At 36.2% G+C, this 19,372-nt stretch overlaps 2 protein-coding genes across 2 annotated transcripts; both read left to right on the top strand.

The window, feature by feature from the left end:
• The first annotated feature begins 2,022 nt into the window (after positions 1-2,022).
• LOC102491011 (olfactory receptor 5M8) lies at positions 2,023-2,973 on the top strand. The gene has a single exon (XM_006148764.2). It carries the CDS (start codon positions 2,038-2,040, stop codon positions 2,971-2,973), a length of 936 nt encoding a protein of 311 aa, XP_006148826.1. The 5' UTR covers positions 2,023-2,037.
• A 12,327-nt stretch (positions 2,974-15,300) lies between these two features.
• LOC102490584 (olfactory receptor 1030) lies at positions 15,301-16,239 on the top strand. Its single transcript, XM_027771967.1, has one exon. It carries the CDS (start codon positions 15,301-15,303, stop codon positions 16,237-16,239), a length of 939 nt encoding a protein of 312 aa, XP_027627768.1.
• Positions 16,240-19,372: the final 3,133 nt, after the last annotated feature.

Raw genomic sequence — 19,372 nt, 5'->3', positions numbered from 1 at the left:
TAAAAAGGAATACGTTTACCAAATTTTATTTTTTATTCATTTTGCAGCCAATATCTGTGTTTTACTCATCTTCCATAGCTTGACAATATTATGTGAATCATGCGTTTCCTCTTGTTTGTATACGATTTGGAAACATTCTAGATTCTTAAGTGAGATGAAATGAATGGACAGCAAATTTAAGGCAATTTTAAAGGTCTCAAGAGGCTGATATTGGAATTATCTAACTATTGTCATCACAATTTTTAAGTCATATCATAGTCCTTGATCATAACCTCTGAGGGATTAAATTGTAAGTAATAACTACCACTTCATATAGTTTTGTCTTACATAGCGGTCAGACTTACAGTGATCTTCAAGACTGATCCTAGTGTTTGTGTTAGCTGGCTAAAAGGTTAAAGTCCTTTGAGATGAAAACCAAACAATAGTCACTTAAACCAGTGAGACATTTATTTCTCATTCTTATTAAATCCCGAGCTTATATATCAGTTCAGCTCTGCCAAGCTTTTAGGATTTCTGACTATTCACTCTTGTATTTCTGCTGTCTATAAAGAGTTTCTCCCGTCTCTCTGATCCAGGATGGCTCAGCACAGCATCCACATTACAGTTAGTAGGAGGCAGTAAGGAGGAAGAAGAAAGCAAGCCTATGTTACAGAAATGGGTGAAACTCTCTGCTTCTCTTTGACCACATTCTCTGGGATAAAATGTGTTCTGTGGAAGTAGTAAATTGAGTTTGAGAAAAATGTAAAGCTACAATTACTTGTTGTTTTGACTTTCCTTTTTAAATATCATTTTTTTTTTTTTTTTAATGTTAGTGCTGTCTTGTAAAGACCAGCTCTCACTCTGAGGCACGAGCATTTGTGTAGTTAGGGAGAGGTGCCCTGGCTCTGTCCAATCCCTGTGTGGTCTGAATGATTCCTTTGTCCTTCAATCTCAGTTGTAACAATTTTAGACTAAGCTGCTGGACTAAGTCATTGTTGTACTCTAATTCAGGTCTGATGCTTTGAATAGTTAAGGGTTTCCAGAGTTTATTAAGTTAATTGGAAGAATGTTAGAAGACTTTCTAAAATATTTCAAGTAACAATTGGAATTGTCCAATATTTAGAATATTTATTTTTTTTACCCACATTTTCCCAAAATAGTAGTTACTCATTCTAAAATAGGATGTTCTGAGTTCTTATATCATATGGAATAATGAAGTAAGAAACATCTTTAACTTAATACTTAGTACTCTTATGCAAAAAACATAATGTATTTTGTCTAGAATTGCTTAGGAAGAGGTAATTATTAAAAGGAAAAAAAAAAAATCTACCCCCAAAATGGGTCTAGCTAAGTAGCCAGAAAATTTAATTTAGACAAATATTGAGTATATTTTTTTTTTGGTACTTAGTGGCAAATCTAAGAAAATATCTTTGTTAAGAAATAAAATTAAAAAAAAAAAAAGTAAAAATGGAAAGATGAAGAAGCATAGACAAAAACCCAAAGTTAGTGGACAAAAAATTTAGAGAAAAACTGGGAAAGAAAAAGACCTGAACTGAGTAGTGACTAAGACACAATAGCCACTTTGACTATTTACTACTAATGTTTAGTTTATTCTCACATTAATTAAACCACTATGTCTAGACTCTCTTGGGATATAACAATGTCACAGAAAAGAAAATTTAAAACTATGTAAAAGGACGGAACCAGCAGTTAGCGTAATGGCTATGTCACTGGACTCCCATGTAGTCGACCGTGGTTCGCGTCTCGGACCCGGTGGCTTAAAACTTACACTGGGCGCATGTGCGTGCTTGCCCAAGATCCCGAGAGGACAATGGAGAAGAAGGGATTGCGGCATGACCATCCCCCCGGGGGGTGATTTCTTGCTTTCTGTCTCTATGTCTCTCTCTGTCTGGCGAGCGCAGGTGCTCTATAGCAAAAATCTCTCCAAAAAAAAAATAAAATGTAAAAGGAAACATGTTCTAGGAAAAGACAAAATATTTTGAATTTCAAAAGTATCCTATACTGATCCAAAGTTCCCTTCTTCCACAGAAGGTGGTTATGAGAGGAAACTTTACCACAGTGACTGAGTTCATTCTCCTGGGACTGACCAATCGTCTAGAATTACAGATTGTCTTCTTTGTGCTGTTCCTGGCCATCTACATGGTCACAGTGGTGGGGAACCTTGGCATGATCGTACTCATCCAGGTCAATGCCCGGCTCCACACACCCATGTACTTTTTCCTGAGCCACTTGTCCTTTGCGGATCTCTGCTTCTCTTCCAATGTGACTCCAAAGATGCTGGAGCTCTTCCTTTCAGAGAAGAAAACCATTTCCTATCCTGCTTGTCTCGTGCAGTGTTACCTCTTCATTGCCTTGGTCCACGTTGAGATGTACATCCTGGCTGTGATGGCCTTTGATCGGTACATGGCCATCTGCAGCCCTCTGCTCTATGGCAGCAAGATGTCCAAGAGCGTGTGCACATCACTCATCACGGTGCCTTACGTGTACGGTGCGCTCACTGGACTGATGGAAACCATGTGGACCTACAACCTGGCCTTCTGTGGCTCCAATGAAATCAACCACTTCTACTGTGCTGACCCACCACTGATTAAGCTGGCTTGTTCAGACACCTACAACAAAGAGTTGTCAATGTTCGTTGTGGCTGGATGGAACCTTTCCTTTTCTCTCTTTGTCATCCTTATGTCCTACCTTTATATATTTCCAGCTATCCTGAGGATCCGCTCTGCAGAAGGCAGACGCAAAGCGTTCTCTACGTGTGGCTCCCATCTGACAGCCGTCACCATATTCTATGTAACTCTTTTTTTCATGTACCTCAGACCCCCCTCAAAGGAATCTGTGGAACAGGGAAAAGTGGTTGCTGTATTTTACACCACAGTAATCCCCATGTTGAACCCCATGATTTATAGCCTTAGAAATAAAGATGTGAAAGAAGCATTGATCAAAGTTCTGTCAAAGAAAATAATAATTTTCTGAAGAAAAAATAAATCACCATTCTTTTCTTCCCATAGTTTTCCAGACACTTTTATAAAGTTGTAGGGCAAAATTCTTTGTGAAATAAGAAATGTTGCACACCTGTGTGGAACACTGCAACTTTTAAAACTCATCCTTTCTGAAAATCCAAACACAAAATTTTTATGATGAAAATTCTCTTGTTTGTAGTTGTTATTCATCTTTCCTCCTGCTCCCCTCACAGAGGAACCAGAGAGTGTTAAGAAGATGGTTAGTTTAGCCCATCCTGATGGCAGAGTTGGTAGCAATCTTAACGGTACTGGTAGAAGCCATGAGGGCAGCCACAGATTAGAAACCCCATGTCTCCCTAAAAATTATGCTGGGAATATCTGGGCATGCCATGATCCTAACATGTTAGAGGGCTAGGGAAATAGGATCATGGCTGACTAGACATGTGTATAGACATATTTTACTCCACTGTACTCAGAAGTTCTTAACTCTCTGTCTCTCTCTCATGCATTCACATATACTCTCTATTGGGAATAAAATTTTTTAAAAATGGTGGCAACTCAGTCAGGAGATATTGGAAGAATGTCTTTAGCCAACAATGGACATGTACAATAGTCCATAAATGTCTTTTGTTTTTATTAACTTACTATGATATATTGAGTTTCCTTTTTTCCAAAGAATAAAATAGTCTCTTCTGATTGATACAATATTAATTACACAAAATTCAAACATGCTAAAACATATAACAGAGAAATTAAACACCACAACCTTTTTTTTTTTTTTTTTGGAGAGGTTTTCACTATAGGGCGCGTGCACTCGCCAGACAGACAGAGAGAGACATAGAGACAGAAAGCGAGAAATCACCCCCCGGGGGGATGGTCACGCCGCAATCCCTTCTCCTCCATTCTCCTCTCGGGATCTTGGGCACGCACGCACATGCGCCAAGCGTGAGCTCTAAGCCACCGGGTCCAGGACACGAACCGCGGTCGCCTACGTGGGAGTCCAGCGACATAGCCATTATGCCAACTGCTGGTTCCCAAACACCACAACCTTTAAAGAATTTGAAATGGTTCACATTTGAAATGTTATGTCCTAAATTTTTTCAAATGCTTTTACATATATATGTGGTTTTTGTTAAAATTACTTTTAACGAAAGTTAAAAGTAATTTTATTTTATTTGAAATTATTAATGAGAAAACATGCATATTGTTTTAAATGCCAAATAATATTAGAAGACTTATCTAAACTCTTGTTTTACTTCTATTTTACAGCTAACTCCCCAGGGATAAAGCATTTTTGCTATTTTCTTTGGGAATTAACTTGTTTTAAGTTACATGTGACATGTCTATACATTGGTTTGTCAAATATGCAGATATTTGTTGACATCTTTTTAAAATAGTAAATTATTAGCATTCTTCCATTTCTTCATGCCTATAAGCTTTATTTCTTTCTCTTCATTTTTTTCTTCTTTCATTCTCTATTTTTCTTACATCTAATTAGTCTACATCTTTTTAATTAATTAATTAATTTTTACATTTTTCCACATCATTCAATTTACATATCAAAAAAAATTTTTGCTCATACTCCATTGTTCTTTATTTAATAAAAATCCTTCAGAATTTCAAAATACTGAATTTTAAAGATAATGTTCAAAATATTTCTTATAATTTTGTATAATTATGTTTATGACTATAATAGCAGACATGTAAATATTTTCTCAAAAATATTTAAAATTATGGGAACCAGCAGTTAGCGTAATGGCTATGTCGCTGGACTCCCACGTAGTCGACCGCGGTTCGCGTCCCGAACCCGGTGGCTTAAAACTCACACCGGGCGCGTGTGCGTGTGTGCCCAAGATCCCAAGAGGAGAATGGAGGAGAAGGGATTGCGGCGTGGCCATCCCCCCTGGGGGGTGATTTCTCGCTTTCTGTCTCTAATGTCTCTCTCTGTCGGTCTGGCGAGCGCACGCGCCCTATAGTGAAAAATCTCTCCAAAAAAAAAAAAAATTTAAAATCACTCTACATCTTTGCAGCACACAAAATGGATTTTCTCAGCATGAATACACTGTAAATTATTCCAGTCAAAGATATTATCATATAGCATCACATTTGAGTATTCCGTTAAATCACACTTTATTGTTAAAATTACTATGACTATATCTTTACTAACACGTAAATAATACTGTGAGTAATTGCATCATTAATACTGATACTAATTACTAATACTGTGAGTAATAACTGTGATTGTCTTTCTCTTCTTGCAGAGTCATTTGATTTTCATAGAGTTAATAATTGTCTCTCATTTTATTTTACATTTGTAACTACCTTTCCCCATACTTCTTCTGAATTGTACTCTTATATGCTCAGACACAATAGGCGATATACAATTTCCATACTTTCTCTCAGAAGTCCCTTTTCTCCTTCTGGATTTTTCAAAGATTAGAAAATAATTACTTCTATCGCTATTTTAAAGCATTTAATTTATCCAAACTATGTTTATTATGGACTAATATGTTAAAAACTGAAGATTTAGCAATGAATAAGACAGAAAATGCCCCTTATTCCATTTAGAATGGTGGAGGCTGGTATCCAGACACCTAAACAAATGTAATTTTACTAGCACCAGATAGGAATATTCACATTCTTCATGACCTATTTTAGTGAATTGGGTATAGATAGAAGGGGATACTGAACTAGTGCAAAATGATATTAGGGAATGCGTTCTGAGAAACAAATCTTTGCAATAGTGCCTCTTTTTTGAACTCCAATCATAATTAGATATAACTTTGAGGACTCGCATATATCTTACATCACCCTCATCAATATTTTGTTTTGATCTTTGTAATAATGTTAGAATTTTTAAAATCATCTAAAATATAATTGAAATTTAAAATTTGACCGAAAAAAAAAAACAGGCAATCTTGGGTAAAAGAACGGTAGAGTTGAGTCATGAGTTGAGATGTTAAAAGAACAGAAAGGTCCTTACTACTACTTAAGCAGAGAATAAAACTGTTGAAAATTAAAACTCTCAGGTGTTTTCAGAGACCAGGAAATAACCAATCCTGGAAAAAGTAATTCCTTTGCATCACTTGTTTATGGCCATCCACCTCAAGGATCATGCCACTTGATAAACTGATTCTCTTCAGCCTCTTTTCTACAAAGAAAATGTCTTCTTCACATTGTGACAGAATACTGTATTGGAAAAAGATTGTTTTTTTTAGTTATTCAGAACTGAGTCACAAGGGCCAGAAGGTGGTGTGTTGATTGGTGCACTGGATTTTCATAGGGCCAACCGTGGTTTGAGTCCTAGACCTGGTGTCTTGCTTTCTCTCTCTCTCTCTTTGATGAGTGTGCATGCCCTGTAGAAAATTGAAAAATAATAGTAATGATTAAAAAAAAAAAGCTGAATCACTATGTAATACTACTCAGCCATAAAAAAACAAGAAGCCCACATCATTTGATAGAAAGAGGATGAATATGGAAAATTTACTGCTAAGGGGAGCTAGTCAGACTATGAAAGAAATGCATTGTATATCCCCAGTTAATATAAACCGATTGCACGCTATGGCAAAAATTGAAAGATTGGAAGGTATAAATCTATGGAAAGCAACTGTGGCTACTAGAGAAAGTATGGAAGAAGGGTGGGAAATGTGGAGGTTGGTGGGAGATAGGGAGACAATGAAGTGAAGAAAAAAAGAAGTAAAATATTCAAGGGACACCAAAATGGAAAGTTATATTTTGATGATAATGTGTATGGCAATATATTTGATTGGAATAATATATAGTGTACTCATTCTCAGAAAATTCATGTTGTATGCTGTGAAGATATAAGTGACTGAATGTAAAAAAAAAAAAAAAGAAAAAAAGCTGGGTCTGAGTTTTGGTTTTAAATTTGTTTTTGACTGTTTATTTCTTGAGAGAGAAATGAGGACAGAGAAAGAAAGAAACTGAGACAAGTACTCAAATAGGACCCTAACGGTGTATGTTATCTAGGCCTCAGAAACCCAAGATCAGATCGGGTGTAAACAATTGATCTGGAAACACAGGTTGTGTTACCACTGCACCACCATCTATTTGGCCCCAGGTTCATTATATTGTTTGGTAGCTGGCTAAATTAGAGAATTTTCCTCTCAGCATCAACTTATTTCACCGTAAAGGAGGATTAATGACATCCATCTCCTAGGGCTATCATGAGTATCAAGTATTATTTGTAGTGTTTTTTTTTCCTTTAATTTTATTATGAGGCACATAAGCATTGAGATCCATTTTGGAATCAATTTCAGAAAAGTTTTCTAAACATGGGAAACATAATAAAAACACAAAATTAAGCTTGTATTTAGTCACATGTTTATTTAACAGGCTTATCAGTTATGGTCTATGTTAGTCACTGTTCTTGTCATTGCAAGTCATCAGTATTTTCTACCTAAATCAAACCATGTGTGTATGGTCCCCTCAGAAATTAAAATTATTTATACCTAGTACAATATGCTTCAAAACCCTTGTTAAGGAAAAGAACAGGTAGTAAATATGGTAAGAATCATTACTTGAATTCAGTTTTATAAGTTTAATATCTCAAGATTTGATCTTCAGTATTGCTAAAATACTACCTCATTATTTATAGTAGATATTGGTTTGAATGACAGGGAAGAATAAAATATAGATGATTTTTTTAATCCCTTCAACCAAGATCTTATAGTATTATCTTGATTGATGATATTAGAGTATAACTTATATTTCTCCCTCTGAGATTGTTCTCCAGTGGGATTCCATTTCTAGTTGTTTATTCTTGACACATTAGAGAATTCTCCTGAGATAAACGTTGATGTCAACAATGAGGGTATAAATCTGGCAGCATTGAGCAGAGTTTGGCCTTTGTGGTCATCCAGAAGATATACTTTTCACAGGTAGGAGAAGAAATGTGTTTGTATATTAGTTTCAATATCTAGTAACTTACACATTCTCATCATTAAGTAATGTTCTCTTTAAATAGTGATGTGTTGAAAAAGGTAATTTGGGGGAAAATTGGCACAGACAATGCACTTTTCTTGAAAGAAAGTCTGTAGACTGCTTATCTAAGTTTGTCTTTCACTTTTATTATATTACAAATGCTATAAAACATCCTGATGGAATTACAAAGTATGCATGTTCCACCAGATGTTTTCACTGTTGGTAGTTTCAAGTACTATTCTTTGTGTGTTTTTTTGTCTGCCTAAAGTCTTGATGTCTTACTGTCACTAATCTCAAAAAGAAAAAGAGAAATTGAAAATTATAGTTCCCTAACTTAATCTTCTTAAAATGTGTTGGATTTCTAAGAAGTAAAGCAAACTTTCCGATAGGTTTTTCCTGTGATCTTACACATATAAGAAAACTGCCCCTCAGCTGTAGTACATGAAGTTTGTAAGAGTTAGGATTCTTTTGCTGCCTTATTTTGTCTTGGACGTGATTTTTTACAAACAGTAATTGCACTCTGCATAATTTATTTCCTCCAGAGTATTCCATTTCTCTCTTTTTCTTTTTTTCCAGTTTTCACTAAAAATGCATGCATGTCCCTAGGACCACTGAGACCTGATCAAATTTGCAAAAATTCTTTCTGAATGGTGTTTTAGCTTTCTTTAGGGGAGATTCTTCTTTGTTTCTTTGTTTTATTTTTATAGTGAGAAGTAAAAAAAAGGAACTTAGGTATAGGAAAAATGAGTCAGAACACTTTTAGTTATTTTTATAAATGTTTCACACAATCTAGAAAATTTTACATTCTCCGATGGTTAAATTCAGAGTTCTCACAGTCTGTTAAAATACATAGCTAGTCAAGTGACAATTAACTTGTAAATTTTTGTTTTTTAAGTACATAAAATTTAGAATTTGTATATGGCTTAATTAATTAAATATTTTATCATTGTATATTAACTCTGTTTCCATAATGGTTGATCTAAAACCTATTTTTGTCCCCAAAATAGAGAAGTGGGGCTAAATTAGGCTACTAAGCTTCTGTTCAGTGAAAGAAAGAGTAATCATAATGAGAAGACAACCCTCAGAGTTGGAGAATATATTTACAAATACAAACTTTACCTCAGATAAGAGACTGAATGTAGAATATACTGGGAACTCAAGTAGTTTACCTACCAAGGGAAAAAAAAAAATAGAAAGAAAAAGGAAAGAAAAGAAAATTAGCTAAACAGACAATTCCTCAAGGAAGACATACAAACTGCCAAAGAGCATATGAAAGCATGTTCAACATCTCTTAGCATAAGGGAAATGCAAATCAAAACCACAAAGATACCACTTAACCCCAGTCAGAATGGCTAAAATTAGGAACCAACAGATTGTGTAATGGTTACATCACTGGACTCCCATGTAGTCAACTCTGGATTGAGTCCCAGATCTAGTGGATAAAAGCTCACACCAAGGGACCAGCAGTTAGTGTTATGGCTATGTCGCTGGACTCGCATGTAGTCAACTGTGGTTCGCATCCCAGACCCGGTGGCTTAAATTCACACGGGGCGCGTGTGTGTGCATGCCCAAGATCCAGAGAGGAGAATGCAGGAGAAGGGATTGCCGTGTGGCCATCCTCTCTCGGGGGGTGATTTTTTGCTTTCTGTCTCTCTATCTCTCTCTGTCTGTCTGGCGATTGCACGCACCCTATAGAAAAAAAAAAAAAAAACTCTTCAAAAAAACGTCACACCAAATGTATGTGCATGCATGCCCAGAATCTCAAGTGGAGAATGGAGGAAAAGGGATTGTGGTGTGGCCGTCTTCCCTGGGGCAGTTATTTCTCACTTTCTGTCTCGTTGTCTCTCTAGCTAGCACAGGCACCCTATAGCAAAAATCTCTCAAAAAAGAAAAGAAAGAAAAAGAAAAGAATGCTTAAAATTTAAAAACAAACATAAAGAATGATAAATGCTGGTGAGGCTTTGATGAAAAGGAAACTCTCCTACACTGTTGTTGAGAATGTAAAATAATAGTACAACCCTTATGGAGAACAATAAGGAGGTTCCTCAGAAACCTACAAATAGAACCACCATATTACCCAGTAATTCCACTCTTACCTAGCAAAATATCTGAAAAACATTTACATGTCCATGATTATTGGAGCAACACATAAAATAGGACATGGAATAACCTAAATGTCTAAAAATAGATGAATGGATTGCAAATATGGTATATGCTCTCTATAGAATACTACTCAGCCATTAAACAAACAAACAAACAAACAAAAACAAAAACAAAAACAATGAGACCTTGGCATTCGGTACAAAGTCAATAGATACGGTAGATTTAATGCTAAGCGAAGCAAGCCAGACTATGAAAAAAAGACTTTGTGTGTCCCCACTCCATATATACTGAATGTCTCCACACTATAGCAGAAACTGAAAGATTGAAAACTATAACACCAGGTAGGGCAATTGTAGATACTAGAGATAGCAGGGGGGGATCATAAGAGGTGGGTAATAGGGAGAGGAACAGAGGGGAACAGAGAAATAAAAAATATATTTCACTGACACAAACTTGAAAAGTTATTTGCTGATGATAATGTATATGGGAATGTCTTTGTCTTGGCATTATGTACTATGTTCATGCTGGGAAAAAAACATGTTGCGCACTATAAAGATGTATAGTGATTAGACATAAATAATAAATATATTTTAAAAATAAAATAAAACAACCCCTATTACATAAATAAATAAAACTTTAAGTATTAACTGTTAAATTATTATTAATTTGCTCATCATTTTCAACATAAGCTGGATAGGAAGTAGTAAAGTAAAATAAATGCATAAATAAATAAGTAAACACCAACTTTCCTTAATATTAATAGCACTATGCATGGTTTATTTTGACTCATGCTACTTATAGTTTTTAAAAAATCTTTTATGTGAAAAGAAATCATTTAGCAGAACTGTAAGAGTTCTTTCCTCAGAAACCAGAATGTTCTTAAGTATACTGATGTTTTAAAGCTTACAAACCATCAATGCTTACCTATAGATGATGGGAGAAAATGAAATAGAAGGAACAGATAGTAGCTGGGATTTTTAAAATATATTTTTGCTTTATAGATTTGACTCTGGTATGCTGTAACTACACTACATATCTTACAAGTTTAACTATTGTTTCAAATTGGATACCTACTTGCAGTATAAACACTCAGATCACAGCAAGTGATTTTGAAAATACAAAGTGTTAACTATATGTCTATTGTAGGATATATCTGTTGGACAAAAAGAAAAACCTGTAAAATTCTAAAACTATTTACATGGTGGTAAGTGGGTAGTGCAGTATCATTCTGTTATATTTTGGGAAAATCAAATATGCTTCGGTTGGTTGTGAACTGGGACTTTCAACATAGTTGAAAGGAGACAAAATTATTGAGGATAAGTAAAAATCCTGTATCCAGATTTTGAATTGGAAATGCCAGTGTAAACTCTGATTTATCTTTTAAATTCATATGTTATTTTTTCTAGTTCTGTATACAGCAAAGGCGTACAAAGAACAACTTATTAGTGATGACATTTCAAATTATATTTAGCTATGAAAAGTAGGGGTCTTCGAGAATTGACTGGTTCCAATGTGTAAGAGAAGACCAGAACAGCCTGTCATACCAGAAAACCAGGCAAGTGTCATGGCTTCCAGTGTCTTGTCACAAAGACTGAGGGACAAGGAGCCAGATGGCAACAAAGGAGTAACACATCTGCACCATGTGGGAAGGTCTTGTGGTCACATCCTGGGGTGAACCTGCACATGCCAGACACACATCCATGTGTGACCCAGGCTAGCTGAGGCAGGGTGTGGATGAACGTGAGGACCCTTTTGGGGTTGTCTATTTTTCTCTCTGTCATGTAAGAAATAAATAAACTTAAAAAAAAAATCTTCATGTGTATATAATTTAGGCATAGCCTTCAAAAAACCTTAATTTGATTTCATTTAATATCCATTCTGAAAATCTGAGCTATATTTGTTTATTGTAATCATTGATATATTTGGAATTATGACTACTACCTCATTTTGTATCTATTTTTCTTGCTCTTTATCATTTTTTTCTTTTTGCTTGAATGTTGTTGTCATAAGTGTGTGTGCTCACCAGAAAGGAAAGTGATGGAGAGATACAGAGAGAAGGATAATGAGAAATAGGGACTGCCACACCCAATCCCGAACCTCCACTTTCCTCTCGGGTTTTGGCTTGATACACTTATATCCAGAGAGATTCTCAAGCCACCTGGACCAGAACTTGCATTGCAGTTGGCCATGTGGAAGTCCAGGACCTTAACCGTCACACCACCTCCTGGTCCTTCTTGCTTTTTTGTATTTCAATTTTCATTTTGCCTTTTATAAGTATTAAAAGTTTTATTTTAAATATCATTTGTACTGGCTTGAAGTTTATCTGCTATTGTATTTATGTTTTCATTTTGTTGCTCTCAGAATTTTACTATGGGAACCAGCAGTTATTGTAATGACTATGTTGCTGGATTCCATATAGCTGACCACGGTTCTAGTCCTGAACCTAGTGGCTTATACTTACACCAGGCAGGTGTGCCTGCGTGCCCAAGATCCTGAGAAGAGAAAGGATTGCGGCATGGTCATCCCTCTGGGGGGTGATTTCTCGCTTTCTGTCTCTCTGTCTCTCTCTGTCTTTCTGAGAAGCACACACACTCTACAGCAAAAACCACTAAAAAAAAAAGAATTTTACTATGAATAAAATATCTAAAGTTAATAATAGCATTACCTTTACCCTTCTCCTGAACAATACATGGTTTTACCACATTTTAATCCTGATTCCATCAATCTAGGTCTATATTTATTTTACAACTTTTCCGTTTCTTACTTTTTTTGTTTTAACATTTGTTTGTAATTTTAAAATAGCCTCTTCACTGTTATTTAATCACACAGTGTTTATATATGTACTACTGTTTTATTTCAGATCATTCACAGGGAGGATATTTTCCTTTGTGAATATATTTGCTCCACGCTAGGATTTTTTCTAAAGAAGTATTCAAATAATATTTATTAAATGAATAAGTAGATAGTCCTGCTACACAAAAATTTTATATTCTCTTTATTTTTTTTATAATATGCACACATAAATGGAAATTGAGCAGATCTAAGTATATTTGATAATGCCCACAAAGATCAAACCACTGAGGTTTTTTGGGTATATTAATAAAGAATAAGCATAGGTTGAGAATAAAATAGGTCAGACCACTGAATTTTCGGGGTATATTTATAATATTTATAAGGAAGAAGCATAGGTTAAGAACCTCGAAACTAACTTTTTATCAACTAAAGTTGATTTACTTCATTCCTTTTATCTTAATGACTAAACTACTTGTCAAGGTTAACACAATGAGAGAACAGAAACTCAGGGATCCTGGACTGCTTTGCACAGTAATATCAAAGAAAACATAAGCCTAGCTTTGCACTGCAAAGGTACTTCCCTGCTGAGTGAATGTACTAAATTAGTGCAGAATGGAATCATAAGATTGAATTAAAGCATGCGCTAAGAACTCAAATATAAATAAAGTAATACATAGAATTGAGGTGCCTATGAAAGGGCATGAATCTGTTTGCTTAAATCTAATAAGCAGATTGGCTAAATTACGCCGGGGAAAATGAAAATAAATATATGAAATTAGGTCATATCAATGAAATGATTCAAATAAAAACATTCATTTACCTCAGTAACGAAACAATTAATGTATAAAACACAGAAACAACACATCGTCATCACCACCACCAGTATGTTGAAAACAAATGCAGACCGACCAAAATTTAACAGTTTATTTAAACAAAGGGCAGTTGATTTAAATTGAGCAGCTTCCAGGGAGACGGCTTCTGTGGGACTCCGCTAACCGTGAGGTTTTCAGGGAATATATGTGGGCAGAGTGGGAACGTGACATGTGCAGTAAAAGAAGGGAAAGTGTCATACAGAAATGTAAGTGAGGGAAGGAGGCAGAGAAACTACTGGTTATAGGTGGAAGGCAGGCTGTTTGCTTTCGTGACTGAGGAAATGTGACTAGCATGATTGGCTATAACTTAGTAACCAAAAATATAAAAGATCCCAGCCTAAGAGGTACGATTTGGGCTTATCTAGAGGGATCCAAATGTGGGAGTACATCAGCCATTTTAGGCCAGAAAAGTTTAGGTTAACACCACCACCACCTCCGCCTTTTGGTCAGCCTCTCAAATGTTTGAGAGATTGACCAAAACTTAGGGCATTGGCACCATGCTCTGTCATGATTATGAATGATGTTTTTTGTTTTGTTTTGTTTTCATCATGAAATTAGAAATTTTTTTTGGTCTCTGGCATGGAATCTACAAATTACGATGTTATAAAAGTCAAACCTGGTGTTATAGAGGTCATGGAGTTTTTTTTGTAAGCATTTATGAATCTGGCTGAAATAGACTAGCGTTTGATGGCTGGCTGCATGTAAATCATTTAAGACTTGAGAGGACAGAGTGTACAAGGAGGACTAGTATGATGACTAAGGTGGACTTTTTAAGAAAAGTTTTCATGAAGTAAGCCAAAAATAAATTTAAACAGGTTAAAATTTAGGCAGCATAGTCAATTGAACAGTATTTGAAACTAGCTGTTAAAAGTACATTTAGACAAACCAAATTTAACAGTTTATTTAAACAAACAGCTATAATTTAATAATAGGTAAAAAAAAAAAAAGCAGTCTAACAGGTACAAATCCAAATATGAGAGTACATCAGTTATTTTTGGCCCAAACAGTTCAGTTTAACAACTAAAAACAACAAAATAAACAACACTTTGTGTTAGGTTCTAGATTGCAAGCTGAACCTGTTGATTATGTAGAGAACCTGAATGGGGAAAATGAGAGAGTCTGAGTGGGGCAAATCACTTCACCTCATTGGGATTCATTTTCTCAATTCTTTAGAATGAGCAGTTTTGCCTGGGTTATCATTAAAGTTCTTTTTGACTTTCTATGTACCTTCGTGTCTTTATGAAAGCAAGTGCACAGGGATTTTAAATTTTTCTAAATGTCTATTATGATTTATTATTTGACAAGTTATGAAGATTTTCTATAAACTTTCCAAAGTATAGGGATCATTTAATTTAGAATCTTGCCATGAACCTCCTGTGCAGAGTGATTACAAATTAAGCCTGAATAAAAACCATTTGCTGAAAATCATTAATATTTGCTTTCTGGTAAATATACTCATATGTGATTACAGAAATGCTACTGACATAGATAACAAAAGTCTTTTGGTTCTTTTTACATACAATATAAAATTTAACTATAGTTTCAGTGATCAAGAAAGAAATAACTTTTTTATTTATCCTATTTCTCCTTAGATAATCAAACCAATGTGTCACATATGACACAAGGAAATGCCCGGAATTAACTACACTGAAGTGACAGAGTTTATTCTGTTGGGTCTAACAAGCCGTCCAGAGTTGCGACTCATGTTTTTTGTGTTGTTCCTTATTGTATACATTGTCACTGTGGTGGGAAACCTGGGCATGATCATTTTAATCAAAATTGATTCTCGACTTCACACGCCTATGTACTTTTTCCTTTCAAGTTTATCTGTTCTAGATCTGTGTTTCTCCACAAATGTCACTCCCAAAATGCTAGAAAATTTCGTATCAGAGAAGAAGACCATTTCCTATGCGGGTTGTTTGGTGCAGTGCTATATCGTGATTGCTGTGGTCCTCACGGAGCACTGTATGTTGGCTGTCATGGCATACGACCGCTACATGGCCATCTGCAATCCTCTGCTCTACAGCAGCAAGATGTCCAAGAGTGTCTGTGTCCGCCTGGTCACTATTCCTTATGTCTATGGCTTCCTTCTCAGTGTGATGGAAACCTTGAGGACCTACAACCTCTCCTTCTGTGGCGCTAATGAAATCAACCATTTCTACTGTGCCGATCCTCCTCTTATCAAACTGGCATGCTCTGACACCTACAGCAAAGAGTTATCGATGTACATAGTAGCTGGCTACAGCAATGTCCAGTCCCTTCTGATTATTCTCACGTCCTACATGTTCATCCTTGTTGCTATCCTCAGAAGCCGTTCCGCAGAGGGGAGAAAAAAGGCTTTTTCCACCTGTGGCTCCCACCTGACAGTAGTCACAATCTTCTATGGAACCCTCTTATGTATGTACCTGAGACGACCTACAGAGGAGTCTGTAGAGCAGGGCAAGATGGTGGCTGTGTTTTATACCTCAGTGATCCCAATGCTTAACCCCATGATCTATGGCCTCAGGAACAAGGATGTAAAAGAGGCATTGAAGAAAGCTATGGGAAAGCAAAAATTGGGGAAATAAAAATACTAAACTCTGATTAAACTTTCCTAGAAGTAGTAATATATATTATTGGGTTAGATGTCACATTTTAGGTTACGTTTGCCTAATAAATTTTTAACTTTCTTTGTTAAGTGGATGACTAGGTTCAAGTTCCTTAAAGGAGTGGTGGGGATAATTAAAAGTACTATTTAGGCAGTTTCCTCTCAATTCTGTTTGAATCAGCTAGTATCATTTCTTGGTCTGTATAAATATATATTAGTCTATTAAATAAAGCTGAGGTTTTTTTTTTTTTTCTATTCATGTATTGTCAGAGAAAGTAATCTGAAGATCAGTAATTTTCAGTAGTTTGACTGTTTGGCAATTTTGTTCACTTTGCTCCTTCGATCCTTTACAGTATCTTTTATCTGAACATGGCTTACTTTCCTAAGGGCACTTCATAATCCAACATGTCTGCTGGAAAGACAGCCAATGTATGAAAATGTTCTTCAGATATTCTAAATCTTCCATATAACATGTCTGCTTATATTTGTGGATTAAAACTTTGTATCTTCATACTCTCCTGAAAGAAAGTCCTGGAGATCTGGAGATGCTCGTTATAGGACACTCTCTCAGTCTTTTTAAGATTTGTCTTAATTGCTCTTTCAGGATAAGAGATGAGAATTTTTTCCAAATTTAATAGTAATTTTCCCTATTAGCAAGTAAAGGTTCAAAATCTTATGGAAGGTAGACAATCTAGTGTTGGTGGTCTAAAAACTAATTTTATTCAAGTTGCTTCACACACACACACACACACACACACACACACTTAATTATGAGTGTATGGGAAATTGTTCCCATTTTTATGCATCTGCTTTGCCAAAAACCTATGGTTTACCTTCAAATTTAAATCTCTCAACAATTCCTTCCAACTAGTAAAAATACTTTCAACTATCCTATTTTGTTCAAATATTTCTCTATGACATAGTAGTATCAATTGCTTCACAGATCTAAATTACTTTAAAACTGGACATAGTTTAGTTTCAAGGGCTTTATTGAATTATGAGGAGAGATATAGCCAGCAGATGGTAAGCTGTTAAGTCACTGGATTTCTACATGCCTGACCATGGTTTGAATCTCAGATCTGGTTACTTGAAAATCACAAAAGGCAACAAGTGTGTGTGTGTTCCCAAAAATCCTGAGAACAAAATGGACAAGAAGGGATTTTAGCATGGCCGTCTCCTCTGAGAGGGTTAATTCTCACTTTACTTCGGTCTCTCCTGTGTGAGAACACACAACCTATGGCAAAAAATCTTTTTTAAAATAAATAAATTGGGGCCAGGAGGTGGTGTAATGGTTATGTTGCTGAACTCTCATGTAGTCAGCCGTGGTTCAAGTCCCCAACCCAGTGGCTTGCTGTTCTTTCCTTCAGTTAACTCAGCTGATGCTGAACATGTGTGTATTTGTGCCCCAAATCCTAAAAATAGAATGGAAGAGAAGTGATTGCTCTGTGGCCCTGCCACTAGGTGTTAATTTCTTTTTTTTGTTTGTTTGTTTGTTTTTGTTTTTCTTTTTTTTTTTTGGTGAGAGGTTTTTGCTATAGGGCACGTGTGCTTGCCAGAAAGAGAGAGACAGGGAGACAGAAAGCGAAAAATCACCCCCCAGGGGGGATGGCCACGCCGCAATCCCTTCTCCTCATTCTCCTCTCGGGATCTTGGGCATGCATGCACACGCGCCCAGCATGAGTTTTAAGCCACCGGGTATGGGACACGAACCATGGTCGACTACGTGGGAGTCCAACGACATAGCCATTACGCTAACTGCTGGTCCCAACTAGGTGTTAATTTCTCACTTTCTGTCTTTCTGCCTCTCTGGTGAATGCGCTCGTCCTATAGCAAAAATCTAAAAAATTGAAATAACATAAAGAAAAAAAATAAAAATGAGGAGAGTTAATCATAATGAATTGGCCTGTAGGGCTAGAGTAGAGCAGACCTTTGCTCTGTTTAAGGTTTGTAGTATTATCCTACTTATGTTACAACCCTACTCACTAGGTTGTAGAACTAGAACCCTAATAAATAGGTAGTCAGGACATTAGGCCCAAAGATGGGGACACAATAGTCAAGCTTGAAGTAGGAACTACTTATTCACAAAACATGGCTTGCAACAATGTAATGATTAATCTAAGGTAGCTATTTTTCATGTCTGCAGTTCATTCTGGAATCTAGGTCATTGTTTTTAGGGCCCAAAGCTCTCAAAGAAAGAAAGGAGTTAACATTGATTTCTATATAATGGTCTTTGGACAGAAGCTCCCAAAGACATGGCATCCATTTACCACGAGTTCACTAAATGTACAGCTCGCTAAATGAATAGCATGACATATCTAACAAGTAACCTCCCCTGGGAAACAAAATGTGAACAACTCCCTCTGGCTAAGATTAAAACCCCTGATAAGAGCCCCAAGTTGACAAAACACCTTCCAGGACCCCTCTTTGCTACCTGGGTGTTGTTCTCTCCTTCAGTAAACTCTGCTTTGCTATCCTACTTCCATGTTTGTGTCTCTAATTCTTCTTGAGAGTGAGACAAGAACAAGATTCTGCACTGTTATTGGTACTAATCACCCCAATATCCCAGTCACTAGATTTGTATAGCTTAAAGATGTTTAAATACACACTATGGGGGCTAGCAAGCGGTATAGTTGTTAAAGTGATTGGATCCCATATGGCTGACTGTGCAGTTTGAGTTCTCTTCCTTGGAACTTGAAAGACATCTTATGCATGTGTGTCATACTGAAAATTCCAAGAGCAGAATGGAGGAGAAGGGCATATAGCATGGTTATCCTCTTTAGGAGGTGATTTCTTGCTTTCCTCTCTCTGACTCTTTCCAGTGAATGTACATGCCCTATGATAAAAACGTTAAAAAAAAAAAAGGATAAATTTTATATTGGGGGCTGGCTCTGGGGCTTGATGGTTAAGACAGCCAGACCCTATGTTGCTGACTGTGTGGTTTGCATTCCAATCCTGACACACTGCTGGTATATGTATGTATGCCCCAAATCCCTAAAAAGTGAAGAGATGGAAGAAGAGGGAAATTGAGACATGACCAGGCCCTATTAGTGACAAAGGAGTGCTAGGTGATCAGACACTATACCTGTGCTGTTTCTTCTCTAATGTTCAAGAAG

Source organism: Tupaia chinensis, unplaced genomic scaffold, assembly GCF_000334495.1.
Source record: "Tupaia chinensis unplaced genomic scaffold, TupChi_1.0 Scaffold000242_1, whole genome shotgun sequence".
Lineage (NCBI taxonomy): Eukaryota > Metazoa > Chordata > Mammalia > Scandentia > Tupaiidae > Tupaia > Tupaia belangeri.
The sequence above is the reverse complement of the archived record's forward strand: the minus strand, read 5'-3'. Positions and strand labels throughout refer to the sequence as shown.